This window comes from Hypomesus transpacificus, chromosome 16 (assembly GCF_021917145.1).
Source record: "Hypomesus transpacificus isolate Combined female chromosome 16, fHypTra1, whole genome shotgun sequence".
Lineage (NCBI taxonomy): Eukaryota > Metazoa > Chordata > Actinopteri > Osmeriformes > Osmeridae > Hypomesus > Hypomesus transpacificus.
The window spans coordinates 2,765,682-2,781,058 of NC_061075.1; the positions used below are offsets into that span (position 1 = coordinate 2,765,682).

General features: G+C 46.5%; 2 protein-coding genes across 2 annotated transcripts; both read left to right on the top strand.

Annotated features, from left to right (window-relative positions):
* Nucleotides 1–6,550: 6,550 nt before the first annotated feature.
* gsx2 (GS homeobox 2) lies at nt 6,551–13,370 on the top strand. The gene is made up of 3 exons (XM_047037265.1): nt 6,551–9,420; nt 9,614–12,758; nt 13,285–13,370. The coding sequence occupies exons 1-2, from the start codon at nt 9,042–9,044 to the stop codon at nt 9,952–9,954; spliced, it is 720 nt and encodes a 239-aa protein (XP_046893221.1). The 5' UTR covers nt 6,551–9,041; the 3' UTR covers nt 9,955–12,758; nt 13,285–13,370.
* On the top strand, nt 12,998–15,112 carry LOC124478809 (pancreas/duodenum homeobox protein 1-like). The gene is made up of 2 exons (XM_047037266.1): nt 12,998–13,544; nt 13,715–15,112. Exons 1-2 carry the CDS (start codon nt 13,196–13,198, stop codon nt 13,981–13,983), a joined length of 618 nt encoding a protein of 205 aa, XP_046893222.1. The 5' UTR covers nt 12,998–13,195; the 3' UTR covers nt 13,984–15,112.
* Nucleotides 15,113–15,377: the final 265 nt, after the last annotated feature.

Sequence of the window (15,377 nt, forward strand, 5' to 3'; positions counted from 1 at the left end):
GTGATGCTGAGACCCACACAGCTGCAGGTGCACACAGTCACCAAGTTCAAATCTCCTCCCCTCCTCTCTTTTCCTCCCCTCCTCTCCTCCCCTTCTCTCCTCCCCTCCCCACCTCTCTTTTCCTTTTTTCTCGTCTCCCCCCCTCTGCTCTCCCCACCTCTCCTCCCCTCTCCTCCCCTCCTCTCCTCCCACTTCAATGCTGTCCAGCCTTCTTGCCCGCCGCCCCCCTCCCTCCCCCCCCCCCGCACAAACACTGACACAAAAGTTTTGATAAAATCTCCTTTATGAAATCAATCTTTTGATGAATTCTCTTTAGCATCTCCGCCCCGTCCTCTGGAGAGGATCCAGCCTCGTTCGTCAACGCAGAACTCGGACCTCCTCCAGGGTAAAGCTTGTGTGTCTTTCTGATCAGTGAAGTGGAGATTCGGTGCCCAGATCCTTCGCCGGCTAGCTGGCTGGAGGTCTGGGCCAGCTCCTCTGCTGTTGTCTGCCTCTTAGGGGCTTCTCAGAGTGTGTTTAACATTCAGCTTCAGTCCCTAGCTCTCCGCCTCGCCCCCGACATCTTTGTTTGTCTCGTTCTTGGAGTGTCCGGGGGGGAGAGTGTTTGGGCGGGGCGGGGCGATCGATTTGATTCTAATCGGACCATGAAAAGAACATGATCTAACTACTTTCAGCCGGGAGTATATTTAGGGCTCTCTCTCTTTCTCCGTCCCTCTCTCCTTTTCTCCCTCTCTCACCCTCTCCTTTCAAACACAATGAAGCCGGACAATTTAAAAACCTTTGAATGTCTCCTCAATGACTTGCTGAATACAGGGGGAGAGAGATTTGGAGAGGAATGAAGGAGGGACGGGGGAGGAAGGGGAGGAAGGGGGAGGAGGAGGGAGTGAAAGAGGACAGGAAAAGGAAAAAAGACCAGGGAGGAGACATAAAAATTCCACGAGTTGTTTAAACATGAGTGTGTTCATTTGCATGACAGCGCTGTGTAGAAAGAGACAACCTCTTCGACCGCCTATGGCCAGTACGCGCACACGCGCGCGTGAGCACACAGAGACAAACACACACACTTTGGATAAACGCATCTGCTAAAGGAATACATTATCACACACACTACACGCGCACCACATAAATACACACATAGTACAAACATATACACACAGACGCTCGTGCACATGTCGACAAACACGACACAAATGTAAACATATACATACATTGCACACATATACAAACAAGCAAATGCTCATAAAACTAAATCACAGCTTTCAAACATAAAGACACACTCACACACACACGCACACACACACACACACACAGAGACACTGACAGGTGCAGAGAAGTAGTGGCACGTGCAGACACATTAACACGCTTCACTTGGTCACACTGATTCACTGCAACAGGCAGGTGAGAGGACACTGCAGTTTAATCACACACAGAAACACACACACACACACACACACAGAAACACACACACCCCAGTAAGAGTCTTAGAGGGGCACTAACACGGTAGCTCAGACAGATTAGCCCCTCCCATCTGACTGGAACACAAATAACACAAAAGAAGAAGCCCCTCTCATGTTAACCCCCCAACCCCAACCATTACCTACCCCCTACCCCAGCCAAACTCCACCTCTACCCCAGCCCTACCCCAGCCCTTACCCCAGCCCTTACCCCAGCCCTACCCCAGCCCTTACCCCAGTCCTTACCCCAGCCCTACCCCAGCCCTTATCCCAGTCCTTACCCCAGCCCTTACCCCAGTCCTTACCCCAGCCCTTACCCCAGCCCTACCCCAGCCCTACCCCAGCCCTACCCCCCCCCCCCCCAACCCTGACCACGCAACCCTAGCCTTACTCCCCTAACCCACCCCAAGCCTAGCCCTAAACCCCCAACCTTGACCCCCAACCGTGGCTCTCTGGCTCTTTGGGGCCAGGACTAGGACTGTGGCTAGGGCTGGGTATTGGGCCAGGGCTAGGGCCAAGTTTAGGGCTAGGTACTAGGGCTAGGGCCAAGTTTAGGGCTAGGTACTAGGGCTAGGGCCAAGTTTGGGGCTAGGGCGAGCAGAGAAAAATAGTGAGCAACAAAGAGAGAATAAATAAATTCCGAGAAAGAGAGGGAGGAGGGAAAGAGAGAGAGCGACAGAGCGACATAGCAGGAGAGAAATAAAAAGGGAAAGACTTAATGCAGCTGTTCAACTGGGTCATGTGATGAACAAAACAACCACACAATCACCCTCCTGTTGTGTAATAAGCTCTGCTGGGCTTAAACACTTCATGACTTTCTATGACAATAAACCCTGTGATGCCTTCAGTCCTCCAGCACACCTCACTCTCCAGCACTGCTGGGAATATCAGCCTTTAACCAGAACCTGCGCAGGGTTAGGCTGGGTTCAGCACTGGTGGATAGTCCCTGTGTATGGAGCGGGAGAGAAGAAGAAAGGAGGGGAGGAGGAGAAAAGCAGGAACAGGATGGAGGAGAGAGGAGGAAGAAGGGAGGAGGAGGAGGCGCAGGAGGGAGCAGAGGAGGAAGGTCCACTGTTCGCTGAGCCTTGGCTTGAGACAGAGGAACCCTTGGCACATCTGTAGGGGGAGCCCCGAAGAGTCTCATTACTGAGTTAGACATCAGGGAGCGTGTCCATTAGCCAGGCTAGCTTGCACTAGCAGAACACGGAACTAACTAGAAACGAACCCTGGCACGTCAACAGCTTTGCAGAACACGGAGACGCAAAACAACACGGGTGCACTTATCATCGTCTAAATGATGCGCCGGCCGGCGCGCTGACAGCTGTGAGAACGCCACGTCAGGCGTCACAGCGAAGAACACTCCGGATAATGGACGGGAAAGTGCCGACACATCTCGATGGCGAGGTTGAGACTGTGAGGAGAGAGGAGGAGAGGAGGAGAGCGGTTAAGGGCGAGGGGGGGGTAGAGAGTGGAGGAGAGGAGGAGAGGAGGAGAGAGGAAGAGAATTAAGGAAAGTGGAAGCGAGAGGATGAGAGAGGAGGAAAGGAGGAGAAAAGAAGGGGAAAAGGGAGGAGTAGAGAGGAGGAGGGAGCGTTGTTCGTGAAGGGGGGGGGGGATCAGACAGACACATGCTGTGACGCTAACTGGTGATGATGAACATCACCAGTGTAACAGTAAACACGATATAGCAGCCTGACAGTTGTCCAATCAATACTTTGTTTGAGCGGGACACTCAGCAAGAAAAATAAATCAGAAAGATGCATTATTCATAAAGAAATAAATGAACGTCTTTCTCGTCAACGGTTGTCGTGTGAATTTGACAAACGTCTCCACATTCGGACTGGCTCGAGTTAGGATGGAGTTAGCCTCCAACATCTTCCACAGCCTCTACCAGCCTCTACAGTCCTACAGCCTCCAACAGCTTCTACAACCTCTAACCAAGCCTCCAGCAGCCTCTTACACCCTCTACTTACCAGTGGTTTGGGGATAATTCAGTGGTAGAGCATTTGACTGCAGATCAAGAGGTTTTAATCCCCCCTGAATGTTGCTAAAAGTATACTTTTGGAAGCCATGCTGGACCGCAGGGAGGTGTTGGGTTTGGATGTGTAGAGGTTTGGACACAACAGACTAGAAAACATTATCCTATGAGTTGCCCTGGACTTCACTGAGACAACCTGGGAGAAGAGAGAGAGAGAGAGAGAGAGAGAGAGAGAGAGAGAGAGAGAGAGAGAGAGAGAGAGAGAGAGAGAGAGGATCAGAGAGAGGAGCAGAGAGAAGGAGAAAAAATAGCAAAGAGAGGAGCAGGGAGAGGAGGCTAGGGTGGAGCAAGGAGAAGGAGGAAAGAGAGGAGGAGAGAGAGGAGAGAGGATGGTCCTATAGACAGGACAGCTATTCACTCCTGGTGACAAAAGGTCTGCTCCTGCCTCACATTCCAGCATGCTTCCGCTCCAACACACACACTCAATCCCAGGGACTCCCTTTCACTCCCAAAAAACGGTTACAATATCTTCTCCCTTCTGTGTGCGTGTGTGTGTGTGTGTGGGGGGGGGGGCTGACGGGAGAGGGACCTGTCACACACTCTGGGATGCACTTCCTAGTTCAAAGCTAGGATCAATACATGAAGGGTGAGACACGTCTACGTAATACCCATGAGCCTTTGCTTATTTTGCAGAAGTAACTTGCTTGTGGACCAGCTTTGGCTGGCTGAATGCGTCACGGTGGATGGCAAGATTTAGCTAAATTTGCTCTCTCTAAGTGGATTTCGGTCTGCATAACAAATTGTGATCACTTGGTTTTAACCTGCAGTCAAACTCACCCACAGAACTTCCACAAGCATTCACAAACAAAGGCCCCACTCACCAGAATGCATCACGATTTGGTCTGTATTTTAAATCATAATGCACAGAAATCGGACCATACGTTATAAAATAGATAACAATAAAGTTAAATCGATTTTTCGGAGTCCCGTGGTTCAGTCTTAATAATGAGAATGTTTTCGTAAAAGACCATCCATTAAACTAGAGCGCTGTGCATGTTGTTGCCAGAGTGTGTACGAAGATGCCAGCAGCTTCAACAGCCAGATCAGAGATGAGACTTTCAAGCTATATCTGCTTAATACCATGAGGATGGACTTTCAAGACTTTCTGACAACTCAAGCAAGGAAAGATTGGAATAAGTGCTATTTTATTTGCTGGAGCTGATTTGGGCCCTGTAATGGCATCTGCTTAGTCTGCTGGAAAAAAAGAGGGGGGGGGGGGGGTCAGAGGGGGAAGAGGGAGAGACATGGTGAGAGGTAGAGGGGGAGAGGCAGCGGGGGAGAGGGGTGGAGGAGGGAAAGAGAGGGGGAGAAAGGGAGTAAGGGAGAGGGGGAGACAGAGGGGGAGAGGGGGGAGATGGACGGGGCACTGAGGGCCCTCATGAGAGACTCCAACAACAACATGTCTACAGACCCACGCCAGCTCCTCCACGCTCCAACTAGCCCCCCCCCCCCCCTTCAGCCCCCTAGCCCCGCCACCCCCCCTCCCCCAGCCACTGTTTATCTCGTTCTGCAGCCTCGTTAGCTGAGCATGGGTATGGCCCTCCAACTCCTGTGTGTGTGTGTCTGTGTGCATGTGTGTCTGTGTGAGAGTGTGAGTGAATGAGTGTGTGCGTATGTATGCACTCATGTGGGCGTGTGTGTGTGTGTGTGTGTGTGCAGCCGGCCAGACACTCGTAGCAGGACAGACACACTCCAGTCTAGAGTGTCTCAGCTGAGTGGCTCTCAGCGTCGGCGAGACTTGTCCTTAATTAGCGTGCGCCCGCTCCAGCCCTGCATCCCTGCATCCCCGCATCCTTCGATCCCTCCATCCCTCCATCCTTCGATCCCTCCATCCCTCCATCCCTCCATCCCTGCAGACCCTCAATGGCGTCCACACGGGCTTTGTTCCCGGGCCCCCCCCCCCCCTGGGCTGTGGGTGTCACTTTCCCTTTCAGGTCCCGAACGAGAGCGGGCCAGAATAAAGTTCCTATCGTCATTCATGGGGGAAAGTGCTTCTGTTCTCCACAGCTCCATTAATTGGGACGCAGGACTAATTGTAACCAAAGTATCGTTTGGGTATTTGGCTCTCTCAAGTTCCACAGGTCTCAAACTCACCACCGTTTCCCAAACCGGCAAGTGTTTATGAAGCAGACGACGCCATCGTGTAAAATAAATATTGTGAATCAGCGGTGACTGCAGGGTTACATGGCGCCTTCACAGTCTGCGGTGAAACTGTTGCTCTCTATCTCTCTCTCTCTCTTTGTTTACCTTTGTTGTCACGGTATTTTCGTGTGTAATTATTTCGAGCTCATTTTAGCATAGAAATCTAATCATTCATTGAGATATAAATTAGATTTCATTGACTCCTGCAGGATTCCTTTCAGCACCCCCCACCCCTCAGCCCCCCCACCCCCATCGTGCTCCAGGAGTGGGAGGGCGGCCATTGCAGCTGCTATTCACATGGACCAGATAATTGTTGATGGAAAGTCACTGCGTGGCATTATGTTGTCCACAGTCACATTGTTCATCTTCCCGTCGCCAAGACGATATTGAGAAGCTGAGTGTTCCTTTAGAACGTTGTATTCAGGCTCTGTTGCCTGGTTACTAATAAGGTGCGACATCATCACTGTATTGGCAAAGATGGCCTGCAAGCCGGCCTGGTGACACAATGCGACGTTTGTAAAAAGGCGTTGATACAAGTTAATGACGCTTGTTCAACAGAACATTAATGGAGTTGGTCACGGTTTGATGTGGCATGGGATGAAGGGTGAATGAGAGGGGCTGCTTTAGCACTTTTACAAGGTTGGGGGTTTGTTGTTCTCTCTCTCTCTCTCTCTCTCTCTCTCTCTCTCTCTAACTCGCACACACTCTATTCCTCTCTCTCTCTCTCTCTCTCTCTCACACATACTCTCCTCTCTCTCTCAGACACACACTTTCCTTCTCTCTCTCTCTCTGCCTCACACACACACTCACTCACTCACTGTCTCTCTCACACACACACTCTCCTTCTCTCTCTAAACACACAGTCCCTCCTTCTCCCACACACACAGACTCTCTCCCACACACTTTCACTCTCTCACTTACACAAACTCTCTTTCTCTTTCTTAAACACACTTAACTATTTAATGAGGTTTTTATTTTTACACTGAGAGGACAAACAAAGACATATCTTCACTGAGGACTCATTTGACCCTCATTGTATCTAAGAAGTGATAGACCTGGGACTGAGATATAACACAGCTATAATTACCTTATGATATAGCCTGTAACTGAGATATAATATAGCTGTTTTGATTTATGATGCAGCTATAGCTAAGTTAATATATAGCTTTAACTAAGTTATGATACTTCAACAAAAAATGTATATAGAAGTAACATATAGAAGGATACAGTCTGTAACTGAGATATGATAAAGCTGTTAGTGGTAACAGGCCTCTAGTTTTGATCGCCGCAGGGCAGAGAACACATCATATTTCCGAGCCCTTTATAGTCCGACATTCCTTTCCAACTCTGACGTTTAAAAAAACTGCTATTTTGTGTTGGTCCCATATTTTTTTGCATCAGCTTCTTAACTGCAAGCTGCCGTCCTCTTACCCCGAGCAGAATAAAGAGAATCAAAGGATTTTTTCCCTTAAATGGACTAATTTTCTCCTTGAATTATGAAAGTGATGTCTTGGTAACAGGCTGTACTCTGTACCCCACCGTGTAATGCCCCCTAAACCCTTCCACGTGGCTCGACTAGTCTCGGCTATTAGAGCTCATTATAGCCTCATAAAGGATCTCATTTGTGGGATTACTTAATAGACAATGAAATTTTATCGTTCAGAATTATGGAAAAATAATATCAGAGCAGGAACGGTGTGATGAGGGCGCGCGCCACGTATTATTCCGCTTGGTTTATCCTCTCTCTTTCTCTCTCTGTCTCTCCCTCTCTGTCTCTCTGTCTTTCTGTCTCTCCCCCTCTGTATACCATAACACTCCAGTGCTCCTCTCTTGTCATACGCTGTTCACTTTATTATAGCAATTACAGATGCATGACAGACGCGTTTGCTACTTCTCTCATTTAGTCTAGTTTAAAGTCGTATTCTTATTTTGTTTCAAGATTTCAATTTAATTCGCATGAACCAAGGTCACGAGCAGGGTTACTCATAAATTAGCCTACTAGGCCTATATGCAACTAATAACCGATAGTCCTCTATCTAGCCTAATTTACACGTCAAGACAACTCTACAGGCTACAGAACAGACAACAAAGTTTGAAATGTAGTTCTCATTCATTTGTAGTAAAAAAATAAATAAAAAAAAAACGTATTCTGTCCGTTTATATAAAACATGAATGGATGTTTGCACCTGAAACACTCGCCCCATTAAACCTGCTTAGTGTAAGCGCCGCTCGCCCCGCGCTCTGTCTTGAGGCTCGAGGCGTTACTTCTTAGATGAAAGTGGAAGCTAAAGCCAACGGTGACCCAACAGGAGATCAAACTCGCTAATTATTGTCACAAGACGAAGGATTAACGCATTTCTGAAATAGCTGCCTGTTTACCCTGCAGAAAACCACCATAATAAACACTTTCTAATGGAAGCATAATCACTATCAAATAGCCACCACCAGACTCGACAAAAAATCATAGTTCTTTAATTGCTGCTGTTGAAATCTTTCCCAAACTAAACAGGGTAGGCTACAATTACACAGCTACTAAATTTAGTCCTTAGTCACATGCACGATTTGTTGCTTTAAATCGCATTTTCAGAAGCCATACACAAGTAGACTAAGACTTTGTTTGAACAAACAGGCTACTTTGACAATAAAAACATGAATCAAACAAAAATTACGTACTCACAATATGCTCGTTAATTCAGATATTTGAGTTCAACGAACAAACAGCGGAGGAATTAAGGGCAATTGATTATTACAGATGGACCCCATTTCGACGATTTTAACTTTTGACTAGGCCTATCTGATATATTTGATAATATTTCATAAAGAATGTGTGGACTTTTTTATCAATTTTTCAAATTGTTGCTTTTTTTCAAATTGGTACATATATTGTGGTCCTATTTCTTTGTATTGTGCAAAAAAGAAGAATACTTAAATTGTTTTCTCTCCTGTGAGTATTATTTTTTTTCATTTTTTTTTACAGAAATAGGCCTATCAAAACATATTAAATATGGCAACGTTATGATGCGCAATATGTAATTTTGTTTAAATAGCCTATTGGATACTTTATTGGAGAGGGAAGGAGGTAAACTATATTGTTTTCAAAGTGTTCCTAGACAAACAACATTTATCCGTGCGTGAACAAAGTAGTTGAAGGTGTCGGTATTGACTGGGACGGGGAGGGGGGTGACTGGCCTGAGATTTTGATTGGGAGTTTTGTTAGGTATCACGTGGTATGGGTCACTTGCAGTTTTGAAGCCCTTCAAACCGGGAGCGCACGTGGGTGACGTTAGGGCCAACCCTCTCCGGGGTCCCTTTTGTTTCAGCATCAAACATAAGCACCTTCCGACATCCCGAGGGCTTCAGAGAAGAGACAGCATCTCGCGCATCGAGCTACACAGACCACTGCAGCCATGTCGAGGTCCTTTTACGTAGACTCTTTGATAATCAAGGATACGGTGCGTCCCGCTCCGCTTAACGAGCATCCCGGACAAGACTTTCTCATCCCCATCAGCATGCACTCCCCGAGCGTTATGTCCGTCACCGCGCCGCCGTGCCCCTCGAGGAAGACAGGGACGTTCTGCGTCTGCCCGATGTGCGTCACGTCCCACATACACTCGCCTCGGGGCGGAATTCCGATGCTGAAGAGTCAGTTTCCCGGTACGGAGGTACAATACTGTCAAAGGATAGCGCACCAGCAGTCACAGATATTAGCGCACCCGGGACACGCGCCGGTCTGCACGCCCACCTACAGCATCACGGACCCCAGAAGGTACCACTGCCTCGCCATAGGTAAGAGCTCGAGCACTACCGGCTATTACCGAGGTACTTCATAATGATGTTGTTCAGCATTGCCAGAACTATTACGCGCAATCATTGAACACTCCATTTGCATTCAACTTTGTGTTCTATGTTCTAGAGTGCAGTGATCTCAGCTAAAGTTGCCATGTTAGGCTAATAGGCTACTGTGCTTGTCTCCCTCCAGGCGCCTCTGAGAGCAGTCACCTGCAGAATGGAAAAAGGATGCGCACAGCTTTCACCAGCACGCAACTCTTGGAGTTGGAGAGAGAGTTCTCCTCGAACATGTACCTGTCCCGTCTCAGAAGAATTGAGATTGCCACGTATCTGAACCTGTCAGAGAAACAGGTGAAGATCTGGTTCCAAAACCGGAGGGTCAAGCACAAGAAGGAGGGAAAGGGCGCTCAGAGGAGCGCGCACAGCGGCTGCAAGTGCGCCAGCGGCCACACGGACTACCCCAGGTCAGAGGATGAGGAATCCCTGTCGCCCGCCTCCGCGTTAGAGGACAAAGAAATATCACCGATCTGAATACATCACAAACTGATGACGTACATTCCACTTCTGCACTTACTGTCCCGTTTCCCCGTGAGCCCGCGAGCTCAGACCACGTCAGGGGCCGTTCAATTCTACACTCTGTCTGAGGTACAACATGGGACTCCTGGCAGGTTCTCCTTGAATTGTGTGTACCTGATTCCACGTTGACTGTTGAAACGAAACACTTTGTAAATATATGTTGAAACCCGTCACCTGAGCAACATCATTGAAGAAAAAATGCAGTGATTTGTAATTCCTCGCGAGTGTTTGTCAAACCAACGTCAAAGTGACTCTCCTAGTTGTCATACAGGCCCTTAGAGCTAAGACACTTCTCAGACCTCTCTTAGGGCACTTAGATGTTGGATATCTGAAGTTATGTGAATTTGTCTGTGCATAGTATTGTTATGTAAAATATGTATATTTGTATTTATTTTAATAATAAAAAACTGAATTGATGTATCAACTAACTTCGTTTGGAAATCATTTCGTTGTTTTTTCAACATTTGTGTAGAGCTTGTGGCACTGAGAGACTATAGCATGAGGGCTTGGATTCATCTCTAAGAGGTGACAGTGAAAAAGGAGCAAGAGGAGGAAGACACCTGCTTCCGACACCGTGGCCTCTGCCTGGGTTAGAAGGGTCAGCACTCGGTCGCCAGGGCCTCTCGCTCCAGCTTGTGGTTCAGAAACCACCACCGTGAATCTGAAATGATCTACAAAATACTTTCCAGAGTCGACATTGCGTAATATTGCACGATAAAAACATTATAATCAAACCTAAAATATCCACGGTGGGTATAGCTTAATATTATAGGTAATGTAGGCCTATTAGATGCGACATGCACTGAAACGTGGTAATTTGGGGGAATATTAACTTACACGTTTAATTTAACATGCCATTCTTACAAGAAGCACAATATGTAAATTCGTTTAGATCAGTCTAAAGGAAGTGATTACATGAATGCTCAAGACGAGGATGAATGCAGGTCTAATTTATTCATAAGCCTCTAATTGTTATTATTGCGATAAACAATTTCATTATTATCGTTTTAATTATGTTATTTTATCATTACTGCACTCGAAGGGTATGCCTGATGCTGTTATTATACTATTATGATATTCTGTTTTGTACTATGGCTATTATTATTAATATTATCATCATTATTATCACTATTATTAGAATTGTTATTATATCCTTCGTGTCTTATTTCTGCATTGGATGTGGCAGAGCTCGGGCCCCTGAGTCCCCACTGTCACAAAGAGTCCTGCACTGCTGCCAATCGTCATTTTATGTTCGCTTTTGAAAAGACTCTGCTTGTCCAAAAAGAGTTTAATTGCAGTTTCAGTCCCACGTTAGTTGATTATGCTGCGATTCGTCCAAAACCACAGAATAAGGATATATAGAGGTGGGCAAAAGCTTTGACAGGTTGGATTGTCCTGCTCGAGACCCGAGCTTGGGACTCGTATTTAGCTCGGGACCCCCTCCGGCTGCGGTCTCAGAGGGCTTTGAAGACACAGCTACAGGGTTCCTCTGAGAGCGAGAGAACGGTTTAGTCACTGTTTCATTAAGCACTATTTGAACCTTTCAACTTATGTTAAATTGAGGGGGCATGCTGAAAATGGAGGGATTACGTAGGAGGGGCGATGGGAAATTAGCTAACGGTTAATTTAACTCGTTTCTGACGGAGTTTGGGATACATTCCTAATTGAGAAGGGAAGCAGGTGAAGTTTTGGTCCCACGCAGACCCATTCAGAGGAGGAATAAATAGTCTCCTTTCAGTTCCCGCTGGTGATCATATATTATTGAGGGAAAGCCATCTAATGAATATATATTGAAGTTCCTATTAATCGAATTAGAGTTCACCCCTTGCAGGTGTGAGTGTGAAAGACCATCGTCCCATTAAAAGGGATTAACAATGGAGTTAACTGAAGTTTAGGCAATCTCTTTCAGCCTGACCTCGAACTGTCAGTCCGCCATATAAGCCTGAAGTTTACTTTCACAGTATTATGGGATATCTAGCTCCACCAAAACATATTACCTTGTACCCCGGGTCTGGATCCTGTCAAGCACTCTCTGGCCAGAGTCTATATGAACACTGGATCCATCGTCTCCAAAACAGGCGATTAACGAAATATTCTTACTTTTGATGAGGGAAAAGACACCCACTCAAATACAAAGGCAAACAAGTCCAGCACTCCAAAGACGATAGAATTACTATTGAAAATGTGGCAATTACGCATGACAAAAGACAATTAATACGACTGCTTTTCAGCCGCTTGCAGCTGGCGTCTCGCGTGGAGCCACAGGAGGAAGCTGAAGAGTCCGTGACAGGACAGGGGCGGGGTTCTGCGTAACCGTACAGACCTCTGCTTCGATCATGAATCTACAACTACAATTTTGTTTACTTTCTACAAATGTGACAAGGCTTTCCGGTGGCTCCAAAAGCTTCGAGGACCCGCGAACAGTCCCGAAGTCTAAACGGGCGGTGCGTGAATCCGGTGTCTAAGGTGAGGCGCTGCTTTCAACGATGATGAAACTGTGGATTCTGGACACGCGCCTCATCAATGCTGTCCAACTTAATGGAGCCCAGCCACCGCACAATATATGCCATGAGCCTTTGTCAGGCTATTCAGTCGAGACCTTTTATAAAGTGTCAACCACTTTAAAATCGATTCTTTTGTTGGGTATAGAGCGTGCCTCTTGAATCATCAACTGCATTTAGTCCGTTGGCTGACATTCAACAGGCCGGTGTTAAAATACAGTTTCAACATATCACAGTCCACAAACTGAACGATCATTGGTGAGTCATTCAAATATCTGTGTTTGTGTATGTGTGTAAGTGTATGTGTGTCTGTGTGCTTTGTTAATAAACTAGATTTAGTCACGGCTTTGTTCCATAAAAGGCCAGTCCGTTCTTATCACCTAAAGCCGTCACGAATGACAGTTACATATTTACGAAAGGTGGGTGATGGAGGCCAAGTGGGCAACGCGCTCTCCTGTTTCCCCCCCCAAAGCTCACTTCACATGCTCAGCGGACGACGTACCTGGGCCTCACAGTGCTACAGTGTCAATGTTCTGATGGGAATATGAATGTTATGGATATCTTCGCGTTTCTTTTAACTCCTGTGAGAAACACAGACTAGCTTGGCAATAAGCGAGCTAATGCGAACCAGGTGGCCACCGGTTAAAGCGTTGCCAGGACGCGCATGGATGCATTAAAACACCGTCTTGTCGATAATGGATGCCTCGGATATTTACGATGACGGTGCACGCTTCCAGCTGCAGCCACCAGATGAATATGACTACAATCCTTCCTGTCGTTACAGCTCCGGCCAGGTGCACATACCCGTGCCACCGTGCCCCACGGAAGACCTTTGCAGCAAGGGGTCTGCGCTGTTCTACAGTCTACCTCCATGCCAATACCTAACCCCAGGTCAGAATCATCCCCAGGAGGGCCCACAAGACCCAGGCAGCGGGGGGCACTACCCTGCAGGGCAGGAGGGGCAGGGCAGCCGGGGTGGTCAGGGGGAAGCACCGTTCCCCTGGATGAAGAGCTCCAGGGTTAGGCCCTACCCGTTACTTCCTGGTAAGACAGCATTTATTCTAAATGACAAAATATTACCCAATTATGAGACAACCGCAATGTCTGAATGCATCCGTGCATATGGCTTCATAACTGATCAAGTTCGTTAAAAAGCCGTGGAGAGATCAAACATGACAAATCTGAACTAATAAATGTTATTTCCATCTCGCAAGGGTTCAACTCGCAGAATCCGGACGAGCACAAGCGGAGCCGCACGTCATACAGCAGCGCACAACTTCTGGAGCTGGAGAAGGAGTTCCTCTTCAACAAGTATATTTCGAGGCCCCGCAGATATGAACTAGCAACCACCCTAAACCTGACCGAGAGACACGTCAAAATCTGGTTCCAGAACCGTCGGATGAAGTGGAAAAAAGAGGAACCGAAAATTAGAAAGGCCTCACGTCCCGGAACGGAACCGAGCACTGGATCACCACCAGCATAACGTTTTAACGTTTGTTTACCAATAATATTCAGCCCATGTCTGTCCACTTCAGTTTGCTGGATTCAGTTATCTGAGCTACTTGTGCAGGCTTCACAGTTCAAGTATAGGCTATATCAGTTTAATTTAATAACGTTTTTATTATGTTGTATTTACAGAGAATGGATTATAATTAAAGGCATCTATTTTAACTGTTTTGGTAAAGCACTATATTTTGATAGTTTTCATATAAAGATTTAAAATGTCAGATGAGCACGGGCACCATATAAAAGCCGTACTGAAGTCAGGTTATTTGGGATACTTTTTGGTAAATTACCTAGAAAACGAGAAATACTCAGAATGCTACCTAAATTGATACTTTTAGAACATGTTATAGATCTCTGCTATAAGCTACTTCCATAAAGAAAATATGTAAAACCTTCAAACACATTGAGAACCCCTACATCACTCGGATTGCATGTTCAGGTCAAATGGGACAGCTAGTGCAAAGTATTCCTCTCTCCCCCACCAGGATGTGTGTGTGTGTGTAAGTGTGAGAAAGACATCCACAAGTGTGGATACATGCACAGACACATGCATTGTGTGTCTGTGCAAACGATGTGTTATACTCACATGACACATGCTTGCATGCATGTAAGAATGACAACACATTCTGGATGACTGTGTACTTACTGAATCATTTTAAGTATGTTTTAAGTGGTAAAAATACAAAAAAAATGTTTGTACTATGACCAGGGTGGTACGAGGTAATATGCCACAATAGCATAGTAACTCATTATTTTAGAGAACCTGGTAGAATGTGTCAAAATTGTGCTATAGGCTATGATAGATCCCTAAACGAAATCTGTAAACATATAGAATCACAGGCAACTATACAGCCTTTTGCATCAGAAAAGTTGTTAGCATAAGCCATTGAGTTCGGAATCCATGTTTAACTCGGACCAAAAGACCAAAGATGTCGTTTATTCGGCCGTGACGTGACTCCTGATCCTGATTTTGAGCAAACAATAGTCACCTGTGCCTCCCATGTCGCTTAGCAACACACACACAAACAGGAGTAAACAGGCCAGAGACTGTCAGCACTACCTGTTCTACAGATAGGCTACTACTGGATGTGTGACCGCTTCCAGGTTTGCCCGACTCAGGATTAGCTTTAAAGCTTAATGTCCACCCTCTGTGGTGATAATAAATGTTGTGTTTGACAAGTGTCTCAGCTCAGATCATTTGGACCAATTTGTTCAAATCAAATCTATCGTTGGACGTGAAGGTATATACTGTGTCAGGCAGATACAGCAGTATAGGAGTGTTATGTAGGGTTAAGGCCAAGACATGTATGAAATGACTGAAATTAAGAAATGATTGAAAATGATTTAATATAATGATATGCAGCACTGAGG